The 17,262-nt window shown below is 36.2% G+C and overlaps 2 protein-coding genes across 4 annotated transcripts in view; one reads left to right on the plus strand and one right to left on the minus strand.

Moving 5' to 3' along the window:
• Ift74 (intraflagellar transport 74) overlaps window positions 1-17,262 on the plus strand; it is a 67,976-nt gene that overhangs the window by 21,742 nt on the left and 28,972 nt on the right. The gene's annotated exons all lie outside the window — the stretch shown is intronic.
• On the minus strand, window positions 496-15,795 carry Lrrc19 (leucine rich repeat containing 19). Its single transcript, XM_090329117.1, has 5 exons — window positions 15,747-15,795; window positions 9,348-9,437; window positions 5,913-6,426; window positions 2,389-2,577; window positions 496-1,641 (listed from the first exon to the last, which is right to left on the minus strand). The coding sequence occupies exons 2-5, from the start codon at window positions 9,426-9,428 to the stop codon at window positions 1,313-1,315; spliced, it is 1,113 nt and encodes a 370-aa protein (XP_090185243.1). The 5' UTR covers window positions 9,429-9,437; window positions 15,747-15,795; the 3' UTR covers window positions 496-1,312.

Raw genomic sequence — 17,262 nt, forward strand, 5'->3', positions numbered from 1 at the left:
GACTTGGCCTTTTGGGTTTTTCTGCTCCAGGTTGATGCTCTGCAATATGAGCCCCACCTCTTCTGTTTTTTTCTTGTTGGTTAATTGGAGATAAGAGTCTCATGGAGGGCTTGGGGCATAGACTACTGGTAGAGTGCTCATCCAGCATTCATGAAGCCATGGGTTTGATCCTCAGTACCACACATACAGAAAAAGCCAAAAAATGGTGCTGGGGCTCAAGTGGCAGAGCACTAGCCTTGAGGAAAATGTGTTCAAGGACGGTACCCAGGCCCTGAGTTCAAGCTCCAAGACTGGCCAAAAAAAAAAAAAGAGTCTCATGAACTTTCCTGGCAGGACTTGGTTTGAACTAAGATCTCAGTTTTTTGAATACGTAGGATTACGGGAATGAGTCACAAATTTTATACCCAATTCTGTTTTTATTTAGATAGATATTTATTACTGTCATTGTACAATGACAACAGGCTATTGAATATAATAAATTACATATATGCTCATTCATAATTATATTTTGTTTTATTTCTGTTTATAATTTGGAAATCAATTTTCAAAATTGAAACGGGATTTGGTAATCTATGCCTATAATCCCAGCATGCTAGAGGAAGAGGCTGAAAGATCTGGAGTTCAAGGCCATTGTGAACTATACCAGGAATTTGATGCCAGCCAGAGCTACACAAAGAAATTGTAGCCAAGGAAAGCGAAATGCCTCCGACTTCCAAATATAATTCTAAAACCCCAGTGGTTCCTGCCATTAAGATATAATCCTCATATCCTGGTAGAACTCACCCCATATCCAGGTTTAACCTGGAAGATCAAATGAGAAGAGCAAAGATCACCAAATATGCTTCTGTACACACCCAGGCAACCTCTGTGCAGTGACCTAACTGAAGAGGGCTACCTAGTAACCACACCCTATGGGATAAATCCCCAAGCTCCAGCATCTTCCAGGCAATCACAGTAGTCTTAAGAGATCTTTCCACCTCACCCCTTGAGGGGTGATTCTGCCTTGCTAACAAGTCATTCTTTCCTCAAAAATAAATTAACAATAAAAAATAGAGACAAAGTGTATAATTGATGCTATTAGATACAAAATACTTACTTTTCATGGTTTTAGAAACATACACAAGTATGCATTATAAACATGAGCCAGTTAGGTTTCACAGAGTATATCAATCATCTGAAACATAATTTTAAGATAATTATAATACTAATTAAGGTGAAGGGTCTACTAGCTATCGTTTGATAACATTAAAAATCTCTATGTCTAAACTATCAGCAGACTGATAGTACTTTCCAAATTTCCAACATTGAAACATTATTTTTCTTCACATAGTTCATGTGTATCTATGTATTTGTCTTCAATAAACCCATCATCGTCTGGTGCAAATGAGTGCAACTGTTCAAATATTACTATGGTGTCCTTAGAGTTTATATGTTGTATCTGTGAAGGAGAATTTGTATTTGCAGTAAAGCCATCTTCATAGGTTTCCACTTCACACTCTTTGAGGCGATGATGATTGTAACTCAACAGAAACTTGTACCATACTGGGCATTTGATAGCAAATAAGATGAGGAGGGAAGTCACCAGGACAGTGATAACGACACCAGCCAGGAAAGCCCAGCTTTTCCCAAGAGGTTCATGTTCTTAAATGGTAGAGAGAGGAGGCGGGAGTGGGGGGGAGGAAAAGGAAGAGAGATTCTGTTAAATTCACAGAAGTGGAACAATCACTATCCCCAATCCAGTGCTGATATTAGAACATACACTATAGTTTCTTCAGATAGACATCATTAAGACACTATATAAAAAGTATTTGATAGTATGGTGAAAGAACATCTTCCATTCATGTGGTAGAGTGCCAGACTTGAGCATTAAAAAAGCCTTGAGTTCAAGCCCCAGTACTGGCACATACACACACAAAAGAATTATGTCTTGTTCAGGTGTGGTGGTACATGCCTTTGATCTCAGGTACATGGAAGGAAATAGTCAGAGAATTGTAAATCGAGACCAGCCCTGCACACAGTTAGCAAGACCCATCCTTTTCTTTTCTTTTTTTTTTTTTTTGGTGTGGGACGTTGGGCTTGAACTCAGGGCTTGGGCACTCTCCATGCACTCTTTTATTCAAGGTTAGTGCTCTACCACTTGAGCCACAGCCTTACTTCTGCCTTTTTGGTGACTAATTGGAGGTTAGAGTTTCATGCACCTTCCTGTCCAGGCTGGCTTCATATTGAGCCTCAGATCTGTTTAGGATTCTAGGCATGAGATGCTGGCACATGGCTAGGAATTGTTCTTACTTGTTTATAGATTTTCACAATAGAGAAAGGGAGACAGTTTTTCAGGTTTATGCATTATAATACCTATATTAATATTAACATTCAAAGGCAATACATTACCTGTATTTCTTGTTGCATTGTTTAAAGAACTATTAACAGTGGACTTGCTAATGGACTGGGAATAGGTATAAAGATCTTCACTTGTAGCTGAAATCAGTTTTGAATGGCATTCAGGTGTAAAGGGCACCGTTTTGATGTTGTAGTGCTTCAGGTTGTCTGGGTAGATACACATAGTGAGGTCCTCATATGCTAGTAAATAAGAGGAATAAATTAACATTTACAGAGAATGGTTACCAACACCTTTATTTACAAGGTTTGTTCTGTCTGAGGATATTAACAAGGAGGAAGTCTTGATGTATTTGCATGGCAACAGAATCAGGAAAGATGCACATTCTTTTTTTCCCCTTTTTTTGTATTTTTATTGTAATTAATAGAACAGTTACATTATATTCACCAGATAGAAGGTGCATTACTTCACAAACATTGATACACTTTCTCATGTCTTGGCCCCCATTTCCCTCCCCCACCCCCTCATCTTATCTTTTTTCCCCCTTTCCTTATCCTATTTCAAATAACCAAATAAGCATATATACAATATACCAGAAAACAAGGTAAGATGCTGTAACAATATGAGATAACCAAGGGGCAACACAAGAGATGAGAAATAACTTAGTACATTAAGAACAACAATCACACATTATATAGCTCTTGTTTCCATATCCTGGAGGTCCTTTCATTTAGCATCATCCTATATGGCCTTATGTATCTGAGTTTTGCCGTACTGTGGACCTCTGCTAGGAGAGCCCAAGGTTCATACTAATATGACAAATGAGGGAAACCATTGAGCCTATGTTCCTTTCAGTCTTACTATGATTTTTTTCAAGTCTTTCCATTTCCTTACAAATGAGGTGATGTCATTCTCTGTGATGGCAGCATAGCATCTTGTTGATCCACTCATCAACTGAGGGGCATCTGAGTTAGTTCCATATCTTTGCTATGGTAAATAGCACTACAGTGAACATTGTTGTGCTAGTGGCTTTAGTATTTCCTTGTTTTTGGACCATTGGGTAATTGCCAAATAGTGGAATTGCTGGGTCATAGGGGAGCTCTTGTTTACTCTTTTGAGGAAACACTATTCTGCTTTCCATAGTGGTTGAACGAGTTTGCACTCCCACCAACAGTAGTGATCCCCCCCCACCCCCGGCCACAATGTGCCCCGCCAGCATCTGTTGTTATTGGATTTCTTGATAATGGCCATTCTAACTGGAGTGATGTGGAATCTCATAGTTGTTTTGATTTGCATTTTTTCATAATTCTAAAATATAAAATCTATGATACTGTTTTTTGCTTGATGCATAAGTGGATCTGCATATTATGCCCCTTTAGGGTCTTTTGTTTTCCTACCATTTTCAGTTACTACTGTAGTCAGGTTCAGCATATTTTATAGGTTAATACACAGCAGTTATTCAGAACAGCATTTCTGCTATGCTAATATCAGTTTTATCAATATCATAAAGATTTCTTGGCTATACTCTATTCCCAATTTGTGATGTCAAAGAAGAGTTCAATATTCATTTCCTCTGCTTCTCAGATTCCTTCCACTGAGGTGAATGGGTGGATGGGTGCTTACTAGTAGTAGTTTTATGCATTTTCAATGTGATCTTTTGAGTTTAAATAGGGATCCAGTATGCAGAGATATAATTCATAAGAGCTTTCTCATTTAGATCACTAAAAAAATCATTATCCTTTATTAGTTCATACTTATAAGTGCAGAATAGATGTAGGAGTTTTATCATACCCATGTTTATGAAAGAGTTAGCTGCATGTTGTCATCTAGATGACATTGCTTGTGTCATTGCTTTTTTTTCTTTTTTTTCATGTATTTTTATTGTAATTAATAGAAGGGTTACATGATATTTGCCAGATAGATGGTGCATTAATTCCCATACATTGATACCCTTTCACATCTCATCTCTTTTGCTGTCCCTTGGTTATCTCATATTGTTACAGTATCTCACTTTGTTACCTGATATATCAGATATATTTGTATTTGGTTATTTGAAATTGGATAGGGGAGGGGGGGAAATGGGGACCAAGACGTGTCATAGCTTTTTAAGTCAAGTTTGTTCTGGAACTAGCTAGATAGACTTGGACACTTTGTCTATTTTTTTTTTTTTTTTGGTCCTGGGGCTTGAACTCTGGGCCTGGGTGCTATCCCTGAGCTCTCCAGCTTAAGGCTACTACTGCCCTACCTCTTGAGCCACAGCCCACTTCCAAGATACACATTCTTGGTAGATTATTTTATAAACACAGCTGAAATCAGTATCTATTACTGTTTATGTGAATAAAGATTTTATTACTAAGACTTCAGTTAAGTGAATCTGAAGCAGAATATAATCTGTTGTTAACAAAACAAAGCAAGATATCCTGAGATCATATAGGAAGTAGTTATAAGAAAAGAAGTTGGTCTTCATTGACTACAGGGTCCTCTAATGTGTATAATACATTTAAATTTATTCTAGGATGGAGGAAGGAGAACATCTGTTCAGACTTATTTTTTAATGTGTTTTTTTTCTTTTTTTCCCATGTTTCTATTTAACTGAAATAGTTTCCTATTGGTTATGAGGGGTTTTGTTTTGTTAGTATTAATATTAGGCCCTGAACTCAAGGCCTATAGCATTGTCCCTTGCTTTTTGTGTTCAAGGCTGGTGCGCTACCACTTGAGCTACAGTTCCAGCTGTTCTTCCAGCTTTTTAACTAGCTAATGGGAAATAATCTCATGGGCTTTCTTGCCTGGGCTGGCTTTAAACTGAGTTCCTCAGAATTCAATTTCCTCAGTAGCTAGAATTACAGCCATGAGCAACTAGCACCTGACAGTTTCCTATTGTTAATATTATTATTACTATTGTTTTTGTTATTACTAATTTGCTGAGCTGGAGACCAAGCCCAGGGCCCTGTGACAGTTACATAAGTATTGATTACTGAGTTATACCTGTAATCCTCAGGTGGCTGAGATCTGAGGATGACAGTTCCAAGCCAGCCACCACAGGACATCTGTGAGACTTTGTTTTTGTGTGTGTGTTTGTGTGGGTCATGGGGCTTGAACTTTGGGCTTCGTCCCTGTCTCTGAGCTCTTCAGCTCAAGGCTACTGCCCTACCCTTTCAGCCACAGCCCCACTTACCTTTTTCTAGTGATAACTGGAGATAAGAGTCTCACATTTTTATTTATTTAGCCAGTCCTGGGGCATAAACTCCCGCTTTCTCAAGGCTAGGCTTTACCACTTGAGCCACAGCACCACTTCTGGCTTTTTCTATGTATGTGATTCCAAGGAATCAAACATGGTAGGTCTTTGTGCATGCTAGGCCAAATTCCCTGCCCCAAGTCTCACATTGTTTAGTGCCTGGGCTGGCTTTGAACCACAGCCCTCAGATCTCAATCTCCTGAGTAGTTAGGATTACAGGTAAGAGCCACCTCATTCGGCATCTGTGAGACACTTATCTCCGGTTAGTCATAGAAAAAACCAGATGAAAAATCATGAGAGATGTTCATGAGTTAACACATCAAAAATGAATCACATGCTTACCTAACATCACATTTGATGTGTTCAACCAGTTCTGTAAATTGAATAGTCTACATGTGCAGTTCCACGGATTTCCATACAGAATTATTAATTCCAGATGAAGCAGTTGTGGTCTGTTAGAGTAGTTCGTCACATTGCCTTGCAGATTGGGAACTTTCGGATTGCTTAAAGGTGCAAACACTTCTGGGTTGAGTTGTGATATTTTGTTTTGACACAGATGTATCTCTTTTAGTTTAGTTAAGCCTATAAATGCATCCTGTTGAATTACATTGATGGAATTTCTACAGATATCTAGTATTTCTAGGCTGGAAAGATTGCTAAAACTATTATTATGTAAGATACTGATACTGTTCTGACTCAAATTGAGCTTAGTGAGTAAAAAGTACTTCTGTAGCACTTGGATATCTGTAATGTTCAGAGTAATTTGATTATAACTGAGGTCAAGTATACTAACATCATTATTAATATCTGCTGGAATCAATGTGTAATTCTTTTCAGTGAATTTGCACTTGATTTCCTAAAAAAGAAAAAAAAATAGAAATGCAGTGATCAGGAGAAATGTTAACAGAATTTCTCAAATTTTGTCTAAACACATAGATATTCATAATCATTGGGGAAAAATGATCTCTTTTGGTATTAGAGTATGAAAAGGGTACAAAACAGATTTTCTTTCTATAGGGGTGAAATACTAAAGACTAAGGAAATTCTGATATCATTAGGTATAGGAACTTAACTGTGTTATGTACATGTCCTCCAATAGCTGTTACATAATAAAGAATATTAATTGATGTTTCTTATGTATATGCTATGAGATAAATAATAATTTTATTAATATAGTAGTCTTCAATAGTCAGGAGGCAGTGACAGAAGCTTCCAAGTTCAAGATCAGGTTAGCCTTCAGAATTGAGACCCTAACTCAAAAAAATAAGAAATGTAAAATTCCAACATTTATGTAAAAACTTTTTTATTAAACGAATATAGGTTGTTGAGGAACTAACATAATACCTATGCTTATTAAACAATTAAAAATAATACCTTATAAGCTCTGTTGTGTTAATATAGTAGCCTGGAAATTTGATGGATTTTTTTCCTTTTCTTTTGTGTCGTTCCTGAGCTTTTTTGCTCAAGGCTAGAGTTCTATCATTTGAGCCACAATTCTACTTTCAGCTTTTTTTGGCACTTAATTTGAGATTAAAGTCTCACAGTCTGAGCTGGCTTCAACCACGTATCCTAAGATCTCAGCCTCCTAAGCAGCTAGGATTATAGGCTTTTTTCTTTTTTAATTTAAATAATTGTACAAAGGAGTTGCCATTCAACAAAGCAGTTTATGAATATGATGCAACATGACCAGTGTCACCCCCCCCTTTCAGTATTCTCACCCATCTTCCCCGACCCACCTCTTCCCTCATTTTTCTTAATCTTGTAGGATGTACTTTGAATTCTTCAAATAATTTGAAATGTTTGGTATTTTTGAAAGGAAATATTGATTTGATGTCAGAAATCAAGCCATGATTCAACCATACAAAGTGAAGTGCTTTGCTGTGATGTAGCATGAATTCAAGGGAATCGTTATTGTCATGGCTGTCTCTGCAGTTGAAATAATAAAAAAAAATAGTTGTACAACCTGATAATTTATCTCCTAAATAAATGAAGTTCTCAAAAAGTTTCAATCCTAACAGCAACTATTATTGATGTTTTATTTTGAAACAGGGTTGGTTTTTCTGTGTCCTCCAGGCTGATCTAAAAATGGTGTTTTTCTGCCTCAGTCTTAAGAGTTCTGTATTACAGAAGTGCATTTAACTGTTGTTCTTATGCTTTGTTCTTTAAATGTTGCTTTTTTGTCTTGGAACTAATCTCTAAATTTCTACTGAAAACTTATGCATTTTTTTATTTATCAAAGTTGGTTTTATTTATTTTTTATTAAAAATTTTATTAACACTGATTTTTTACATCATATTTTAAATGTCAAGTTTAACAAACTAGTATTCAAGAATGGAATCTCAATATGTGATCACTGACACATAAATATAAGAATAAAATTAAAATTAAGCTGAGAGGTTTATATGCCATAGATATATATTGATCTGTAGATCAATATGTCTATAGAGTATATATCCCATCATAGATTTATATGTCTATATAGGTATATTTACATCTCTAAGTTCATGTCAGTCATTGCTCTTGTACTGTTTGGATCTAATATCGACACATCAAGGAGATCATGGGGCTTTTGTTAAAATCTTTGATCTTGGCTTATCTCACTCAACATTATTTGCTCTAATTTCAACTACTTCTCAGCAAATGCCATCATTGTAGAATTTCATTGTATATATGTACCACCTTTTTTTGTATCCATTCATCTGTAGTGGCGCATCAGAGTTGGAAAACTTAAACATTTCTTGAGTCAGGTCTTTTTTTTTTCTTTTCTTTTCTTCTTTTTTTTTTTTTTTTTTTTTTTTTTTTAAGAACTACTGGTTCTTAGACTTGCTAGGCCAGCACTCTATCATTTGTGCCTCATCTTTAGCATTTAAAAAAAAAATGAGACAAGTTTGACTTTGTCACATAAAATATTTGTTTCTTTGCTTATATATTTATTTATTTGCCAATCCTGGGCTTGAACTCAGGGCCTGAACACTGTTCTTGGGCTTTTCAAGGCTAACACTCTACTACTTGAGCCACAGCACTACTTCCAGCTTTTCTGTGTATGTAGTACTGATGAATTGAACCCCGGTCTTTGTGCATGTTAGGCAGATACTCTACCACTAGGCCAAACTCCCAGCCCAACATTTCTGTTTTTGTTTTGTTTTTAATTGTTCAGATGTATTTCACATGGACCTCTAGACCAAAATTATCTTACCTAGATCTCCCCAGTAGGATCACAGATTTAAAGAACTCAGTTAAATTTGCATTTGGCTACAAGAGTGCAAATTTGAGTATACTCACATAAGTAAAGACTTAAGTTTTACATGGCTGGGCTTTATGACTCACTGGAACTACCTGCTACTCTAGAGGAAGAAACCAGAAAATTGGTTCCAGGCCAGCGGATGCAAAAGTTAACTAGACCCTATTGCAGAAAATAAGCCAAGAAGGGTTAACAGACCAGTGGTCCCAGTTACTGAGCATATGAAGTAGTCAGATGATTTTGAGCTGGACTGGAGTTAGTGAAAAGCGCTATTTGAAATATGGAAAGTCAAAAAGATAGGAATGTATGGCTTAAGTGATAGATCCTTGTGAGGCCACAGGTTCAATCTCCACTATGGAGGGAGGGATAATATATATATATAAAATGTAAATATGTATTATATATATTACATAGCTCAGATTCTTGGGGTTTGTGGCTTTTGCTTTTAGTCCTTTACCTTTAGATATTATGCTAGATTTGCTTTTGAAAATGTCTTTACTAAATATGAAAACTTTTTACTAATTATAAAAACTTACTATTTTAGAAGTCTGGCTTCTGTCAGGTAATGACAGCACAGAGAAGGGCCAAAACAAGATCATCATGTATCTGACTTTCATATCGCAGGCCTGAGGAAGAAGAGAATGTTTTCACCTGAATAGGCAGCTTGAACCTTAAAGGCTACTGAAGACATTATAATTTACTTTCAAATCTATTCTAAGAATACATAAAATATGAAATAAGCATGTTGCCTTTTCACCATCTGCAATCTGATCTTAAAGTAGAAAGCCCAGGGGAAAAATGAAACATGCAACTGTGGAGACCCATATTAATCATCCAACTGGCACATGGTCCTGTGCAATCAATGAGAAGCATACATGACTGTTCTATCACAGACCAAATGATGAGACAGGAGGTTCTCAACTCCTGTTAGGGAATTTCATGAACTCTAGGTCAATTGACCTAGAGCACACACCAATTGAAGTGGATGTATCTTTTTTTTTTTTTTGCCAGTTGTGGAGCTTTAACTCAGGGCCTGAGCACTGTCCTTGGATTTTCTCAAGACTAGAGCTCTACGACTTGAGCCACAACACCACTTCCAGCTTTTTTCTATGTTATGTGGTACCAAGGAATCGAACCTGGGTCTTTGTGCATGCTAGGCAAGCACTCTACCACCAGGCCAAACTCCCGGCCCCTGGATGTGCTCTTTAAATAAACACCCACACAAACATCCATGGAAACCTTAAGGAATATGTATGCTTTTATGGTTAAGTATATGCTTTTGTCTCTTGACATTCATTGGTATATACCTGTGGAAGATAAAGATCTTCAAATCTTCAGTTGTCTTTCAAATACTTTCTACCTTAATTTTTTTCCATATATTTTTTATTGTGATTAATAGAAGGGTTACATTATATTTACCAGATAGAAGGTGCATTACTTCACATACATTGATACCCTTTCTCATGTCTTGGTCCCCATTTCCTCCCCCCCCCACCCTTCATCTTGTTTTCCCCCCTTCCCTATCCAATTTCAAATAACCAAATACGCATATATACAATATAGCAGATAACAAGGTGAAATGCTGTAACAATATGAGATAATCAAGGGTCAGCAAAAGAGATGAGAGATAACATAGTACATTAAGGACAACAATCACTCATTATATGGCTTTTGTTTCTATATTCTGGAGGTCCTTTCATTTTAGTGTCATACTATATGGCCGTATGTATCTAGGTTTTGTTCTATTGTAAATCTCTGCTTGGATTGTCCAAGGTTTCTGATTATGACAAATGAGGGAAGCCATTGTGCCTATGCTCCTTTGAGTCTGGCTTACTTCACTTAATGTGATTTTTTTCTAAGTTTCTGTTTCCCTACAAATGTCATTCTTTCTGACAGCAGCATAGAATTCCATTGTGTATAAATACCACATCTTGTTGATCCACTCATCAACTGAGGGACATCTGGGTTGGTTCCATATCTTTGCTATGGTAAATAGTGCTGCAATGAACATTGTTGTGCTAGTGGCTTTAGTATGTCCTTGTTTCTGGATGATTGGGTAAATGCCAAGTAGTGGAATTGCTGGGTCATAGGGGAGCTCTCTGTTTAGTCTTTTGGGGAACTGCCATACTGCTTTCCATAGTGGTTGAACAAGTTTGCACTCCCACCAACAGTGTAGTAGTGATCCCCCCTGGCCGCATCCCCTCCAGCGTGTGTTGTTACTAGATTTCTTGATCCTGGCCATTCCAACTGGAGTGAGGTGGAATCTTAAGAGTTTCTCTAACTTAATTTCTAATAACATCAGGTGTTCACTTCCTAACAGCTTACAGTTTGGTTATCTGAATATACAATATTCAGATAATCTGTGATATTCAGGTAACCAAAGCTATCAGTTATTAAGCCACGTAACAGTATACTTTTCCATTATTGCTCACTATTGTTTCTCTAAATTAATTGGCCTTTTTGTGTGTGCTGGTCTTGATCAAGACTTGATCTCAGGGCCTGGACTTGAGATAGTGTGCTAATGCTTTACCTCTTGGGGCACAGCTCCACTTCTGTCTGGGCTGGTTTTGAACTACAATCCTTAGATATTAGCCTCCTGAGCCACTAGCACCCAACTGTAGTTTTTTATGTGCTTAGTTTTCGGGTCTTTGTATGTGTGTGTGTTTCTCTGTTTTTTGGACATATTCTCATATTTATCTTCAAACTCTTCTATTCAGGTTTTCTATTTCTTGCAATTTTAAATTCTAACATCTTTTTTGGCTCAGTATTTTCTTCTCTAGTATATGATTGCATGAGTTTTCTTTTATCTATTACACCATCTACTATAATAACTATTGCATTATATATATGTATGTATATATATTATATATATATATATTTTTTTTTTTTTGCCAGTCCTGGGCCTTGAACTCAGGGCCTGAGCACTGTCCTTGGGCTTTCTCAGGGCTAGAGCTCTACCACTTGAGCCACAGTACCACTTCTGGCTTTTTTTTCAATGTATATGGTAATAAGTAATCGAACCCAGGTCTTCGTGCATGCTAGGCAAGTACTCTACCACTAGGCCAAACTCCCAGCCCCACATGATATTTATTTTTATGTTTAATTTTGTTGTCAGGGTGATGTACAAAGGGGTTACATTTACAAAAGTAAGGTAGTGAGTACATTTCTTGTTGAATATCGTTACCTTCTCCCAAGTTTTCCTCCCATTTTCCCTTTCCCCCCAAGAACCTCACCCCCTCAGATCTTAATTTCATTTCTGTCATACTGTCTTGTGGTATTGGTGTTCATCCTTTGGTATTGGGTCATCCTTTGTCCTTTATCTAACAATTTTGTTGTTTCCCTTCCCTTCCCTAATTCAGATAAAAATGTATACAATATACCAAGAGAAAACAAGGGGATACAGAGAAAACAAGGGGATAAACCACAAGGGGAAAAATGAAAGAAAAAAAGAATAATTTCACATAGTACAGTAAAAACAACAAACACAAAAATAACCTTCAAGACTTCTATTGTACAGCATGTTGACTGTAAGTTACTAATGATGTAGCATATTCTTTTTTGTGTGTGGGTCATGGAGCTTGAACTCTGTGCTTGGGCACTGTCCCTGAGCTCTTCAGTTCAAGGCTTCCACCCTACCCCTTTAGCTATACCCCCACTTCCCATTTTCTAGTGATTAATTGGAGATAAGAATCTCAGTTCTTTAGTGCTTGGGCTGGCTTTGAACTTCAATCCTCAGATGTCAGTCTCCTGAGTAGCTAGGATTACAGATGAGAGCCAACGAGCCTGGCTTGGATATATATATATATATACATATATATGTACATATATATTTAATTTTAAATATTACTGGTGTTTGAACTCAGGACTTTGAGCTTGCTAGACAGGTGGTCTATAATTGAACCCCTTTCCTCCCCTCTATCTTCTGATGTCTTTTTCCTGCCTTTGACTAGCCTCTGTGTTCTCAGGTTTATTGGAAGCTTACTTTATGAATTAATATTTTGTTTTGGGCCTTACATAGAAGAGTGGAGAACTAAAAATTTCTTTAGAAACTTTATGCAGTTTCTTCACTTGACCTTACTGTAGAATGAATTTGATTGATTATTTTGGGGGTTTATATCTGAAAGTCATTACTTTTCTCTTGTGTTAGTTAGATTACATAAAATGGCATTTCTGCTACCTGGTCATACAAGGTCCAGTAGTCCTCATTATGAGCACTGAGTGGTGAAAAAAATGTGTTTATATTTAATATTTAATACAGAAAAATTTCACCATCTTACATAGGGGCAGAACATAATCTAATTAGTCAGAGCCAGGGAAGAATTAGCTCTTCCTCTTCTCCCTTTATTTCCAGAATAACTGGTAAGAGCATTTTGGGGGTACCATTCAAGAGTCCCTGAAGTGTAAATCAATTGGCTCTTCACGTTTTTCAACAACCAACTTTGAAAAATGTTTTTCTTGTCAGTTCCCATTCATATATCAACTTTATAGTTTGTAAATTTCATTGCTGTTAACTCCTTTTACGATCTAAGAGCCCTTGTGAGTTTATACTCCTTTTTATCTTTTTTTCTCATTTGAATCAGGTTTTGAGCTAACATCTAAGTTAATAGGTACATTAAATATGCCTTTTTAAATAGATATTGTCATTTATTGGAGCCCACTCTTCTTTGTGATAGTTAGATTTGATTTAGTGTCTTTTTCATGGCTTTGATGTTTTATCATTCTCTTTCTACCTCTTTTTCCTCAGTGTCGACATCAGAGAATATTGGTAACCAAGCTTGTTTTTTGAAAGGAATAAAAATAGCCTGTCAGCTTTAGAGCCTTCTAGCATTTATTTTTAAATTTTATTATTATTATTATTATTTTGCTAGATCTGGAGCTTGAACTAAGGGCCTGTACACTGTTCTTGAGCTTTCTCAAGTCTAGTGCTCTACCACTTGAGCCACAGCACCACTTCCAGCTTTTTCTGCGTATGTGGTACTGTGGAATAGAACCCAGGGCATCACATATGTCAGGCAAGCCCTCTACTGCTCGGCTAAACTCTTGGCCCTCTTATAGTATTTATTATAATTAATAAATATTTTATAAGAAAAGTTTATTCCAACTGTTGAGAAACCGGAAAAATTAATCTGTGAAGCTTATTTTCAAGCCTATTTTCAGGAGTCTGTTGCCTCCTTAGTAACAGGATTTATTTCAGTGATTATTCTACTACACTTCCTCATTGTATTCATTATGTTGATCTGTTTAGCCTTATTACACTTCTACTTTCTCTTTCCATAAGTTAAATCAGATTTGTTTGAGAAAACTGCTCTGCTTCCTAGATTTTGTGCAGCTTGAATATAGATCATTTGAAATCTGTTATAGAGCCAGATATGAAGTCAAACTGTCATTTATTCATGACCATTGTCCAGAAAAGGGAGTGCTTAAGCTCTTTACAACCGTCTAAGTATTTTACAACACAAGTTGTTTACTTGTGTTTAATGACCACGGGGAATGGTTGAACAACTTGTTCGGTGGCTTATTTTAATGTTTCTCAGCATGTGATGATGTTCTTACTCGTCTCTTATGGGATGCACAAATGAATGAAGATTGATAAATGGGGAATACTTTTTCAGATGTATATAGAATAGGAGGACTAAAGGAAATATGAAAAATAACTGTAAGTGAAGAGTTGATGTTACTAGAAGTAGGACTGGAAAAAAAAAGAATTAGAGAATTTTTTTTTTTTTGCTTTCTATTTGGTAAATTGTAGAGCTAAAAGGAGCACCTACGAACTCCAGGGTCAGTACAAGAAATCATTGAATAAATATAAAGCATTACTATCTCCAGGCCTCTGAAATGAACTGTTTGGTCCATACTGTTTGTATTTTTCACATATTTGTGTGTCTCTTAATAGAAAAATGATTGAGAGAAGGAATGAGTATTGGCCATCACAGCACTGATCCGATCTCTAGACAAAGGCACCTGCTAGAATTATTGACTATCTTATAAAAATCATATTGACAAGAGTAGCAAGTAGGTAAATGATTAAGAAATCAGCATTTCTTTCAGTTGGAGAAAGTTGATTTTAAAAGAAAATCAGTTTTTTTTTTAACAATGTGAAGTTTTATTTGTTTGCCATTCCTAGGGCGTGAGCTCAGAGCCTGAGCACTGTCCTTGGGCTTTTTCAAGGCTTGAGCTCTACCACTTGAGCCACAGCACCACTTCTGGCTTTTTCTGTGTATGTGGTACCAAGGAATCAAACTTGAGTATTTATGCATGCTAGGCAAGCACTCTACCACTAGGCCAAACTCCCAACCCCAATTTTGTTTTTTTTTTTCTATTTTCTTTTTCACACACTTTGAAATTCATATTGAAATGATAGTTGATTTTTAATTTGTGGTTATTTAGAAATGAATAACAGTAGAAAAAAATTGCTTATCAGTTTCTTTGTAATAATTTTATAAGATTAAGAATTCTTTTTACATATTCTACAATGTATATTACAGTACAGAAACAAAAGAGAGTGTTAAATACTTGAAACAAAAGTTATTGTCTTTGTAAGTTCAAGTTTAGGAATTTTGGTATTTATAATTTTGTTAAGTACCTTCTATATATAGTTTTCCCCCTTAAGCATTTTGATATTTATGCCAGAATTCAGTAAATTTGGTGCATTTGTGTATTTCCGAATAAAAAATTCTTAAAATTTGATGGGCTGGGTGAAACGCTTTGTTCCAAAGAAAAGCAAGTACTTGGTGTTGCATTTATTTTAACTCCATGTGGGAAAGATCCTTTGTCCATTTCCCATGTATTTATTATTTCTGAGATCATCATAAAAATACAGTCATTTTCTCATTTTTATCACTTTTAAAGACAAATATTTTTGTACACCCTTAATTAACAAATATCTTTTTAAATTTGGCAACAACAAGATGATCTGTAAATATATTAGCTCTTACCTTTATGTTTCTTTTTGTAAGACAGGTGTTCTGAAGAGATTTATTTTGTTCCTTCTGCGCCATTCGAAAAAAGTGTGTCATATGATTGCATTTCACTTTGTTCTAACCTTTGTACCAGTGACCAAATGAATAAAAAAAGGCTGAGCTTCCTTAGCAAAAGATTGACTAGAATAATTTCTTAAAGTCATCTCTGACTTTTGTAGTATAATAAAATGGTATGTTTATTTATGTTACTTAAGTACTATTCAGAAAATTACTAAAATGTGAAGAATTTTACTTTGTGACTTAAGTTGTATAATATTAATGTATACTTTCCTTTTTAGTAATATGTTTTGGCAGTGACCTGCATGCTTTAGTAATATTTGTAGTCAAAAAGCTATTTGTGTTTAGAAAAATTCAAATTGAAAAGGTACCATTAAGTTTTGTGTTCAGTTTCCTTTCAACTTCGTTGTTTGCTTGTTTTATGATATCTTCCTTGCTTGTTTTACTGCCACGTTATGATAGGAGCAGAGTGTTCTAAGTATTAAAAGACTTGGCAGTTGGGCCAGGAGGTTGGCCTAGTGGCAGAGTGCTTGCCTAGCATGCATGAAAACCGGGGTTCGATTCCTCAGTACCACATACATCGAAAAGCTGGAAGTGGTACTGTGGCTCAAGTGGCAGAGTGCTAGTCTTGAGGAAAAAGCCTAAGAACAGTGCTCAGGCCCTGAGTTCAAGCCGCAGGACCTGCAAATAAATTTAAAAAAAAAATAGAAAAAGAAAAAGACTTAATAGCTGCTCATTAAATGGCCTTCAGAAAATCAGTTACCTTCCTGTACTGTAATTTCCTCTATAAAATGTAATACTGTGCATTACTTAACATCCAGCTATACTCAACAGTAGTATGTGGAAAAAGTGTTGGTAGTGCATAGCCATAAGACTGAGAATCAGTTAGTTCAAAAAGATTAACTCCTCTAGGCATGCTCTACTGTCCCTAATCTTTGAAACAGATTGGAATTAATAGTTTCTGATTAAAAGTTCTGTGATGGCCAACTCTGGTGATGCATGGGTGTCATCTCAGCTACTTAGAGAAGGCATAGATGGGGGTGAATCATGATTTGAGATGAAGAAATCATTACCTACCAGGAACCCATGTTAACAAACAAGCTGAGAATAGTGATTTTTTTTTTCTCCCACTGTTGGAAGTCATAAATAGGAAGATCACAGTCTGGTCCAGCCTGGGCAAAAGCCTGAAACTTTATTGGAGAAACAAAGCAGGCTTAGGGGTATGGCTCAAATGATGGACTGCTACTTAGCAGACATAGCAAATGAAGGCCCCTAGTTCCATCTATATTGCCAAACAACAAATAAAAGTTCTGTGAGCTCAAATACTCATGTAAGTTGTCATAGAGCAAACATGTTTGTTATACTGTACTGATTAAAGCACAAAGAAAGATATCACTGTCTGTACCTACAGTGAGGAAAAAGTAAATGGAAATTCTGGTTGTCTGTTTTATCAGGTGCATCTTTTTTTTTTTTT

The sequence above is a fragment of the Megascapheus bottae genome, chromosome 3, assembly GCF_031878675.1.
Source record: "Megascapheus bottae isolate mThoBot1 chromosome 3, mThoBot2.hap1, whole genome shotgun sequence".
Taxonomy (NCBI): Eukaryota; Metazoa; Chordata; class Mammalia; order Rodentia; family Geomyidae; genus Megascapheus; species Megascapheus bottae.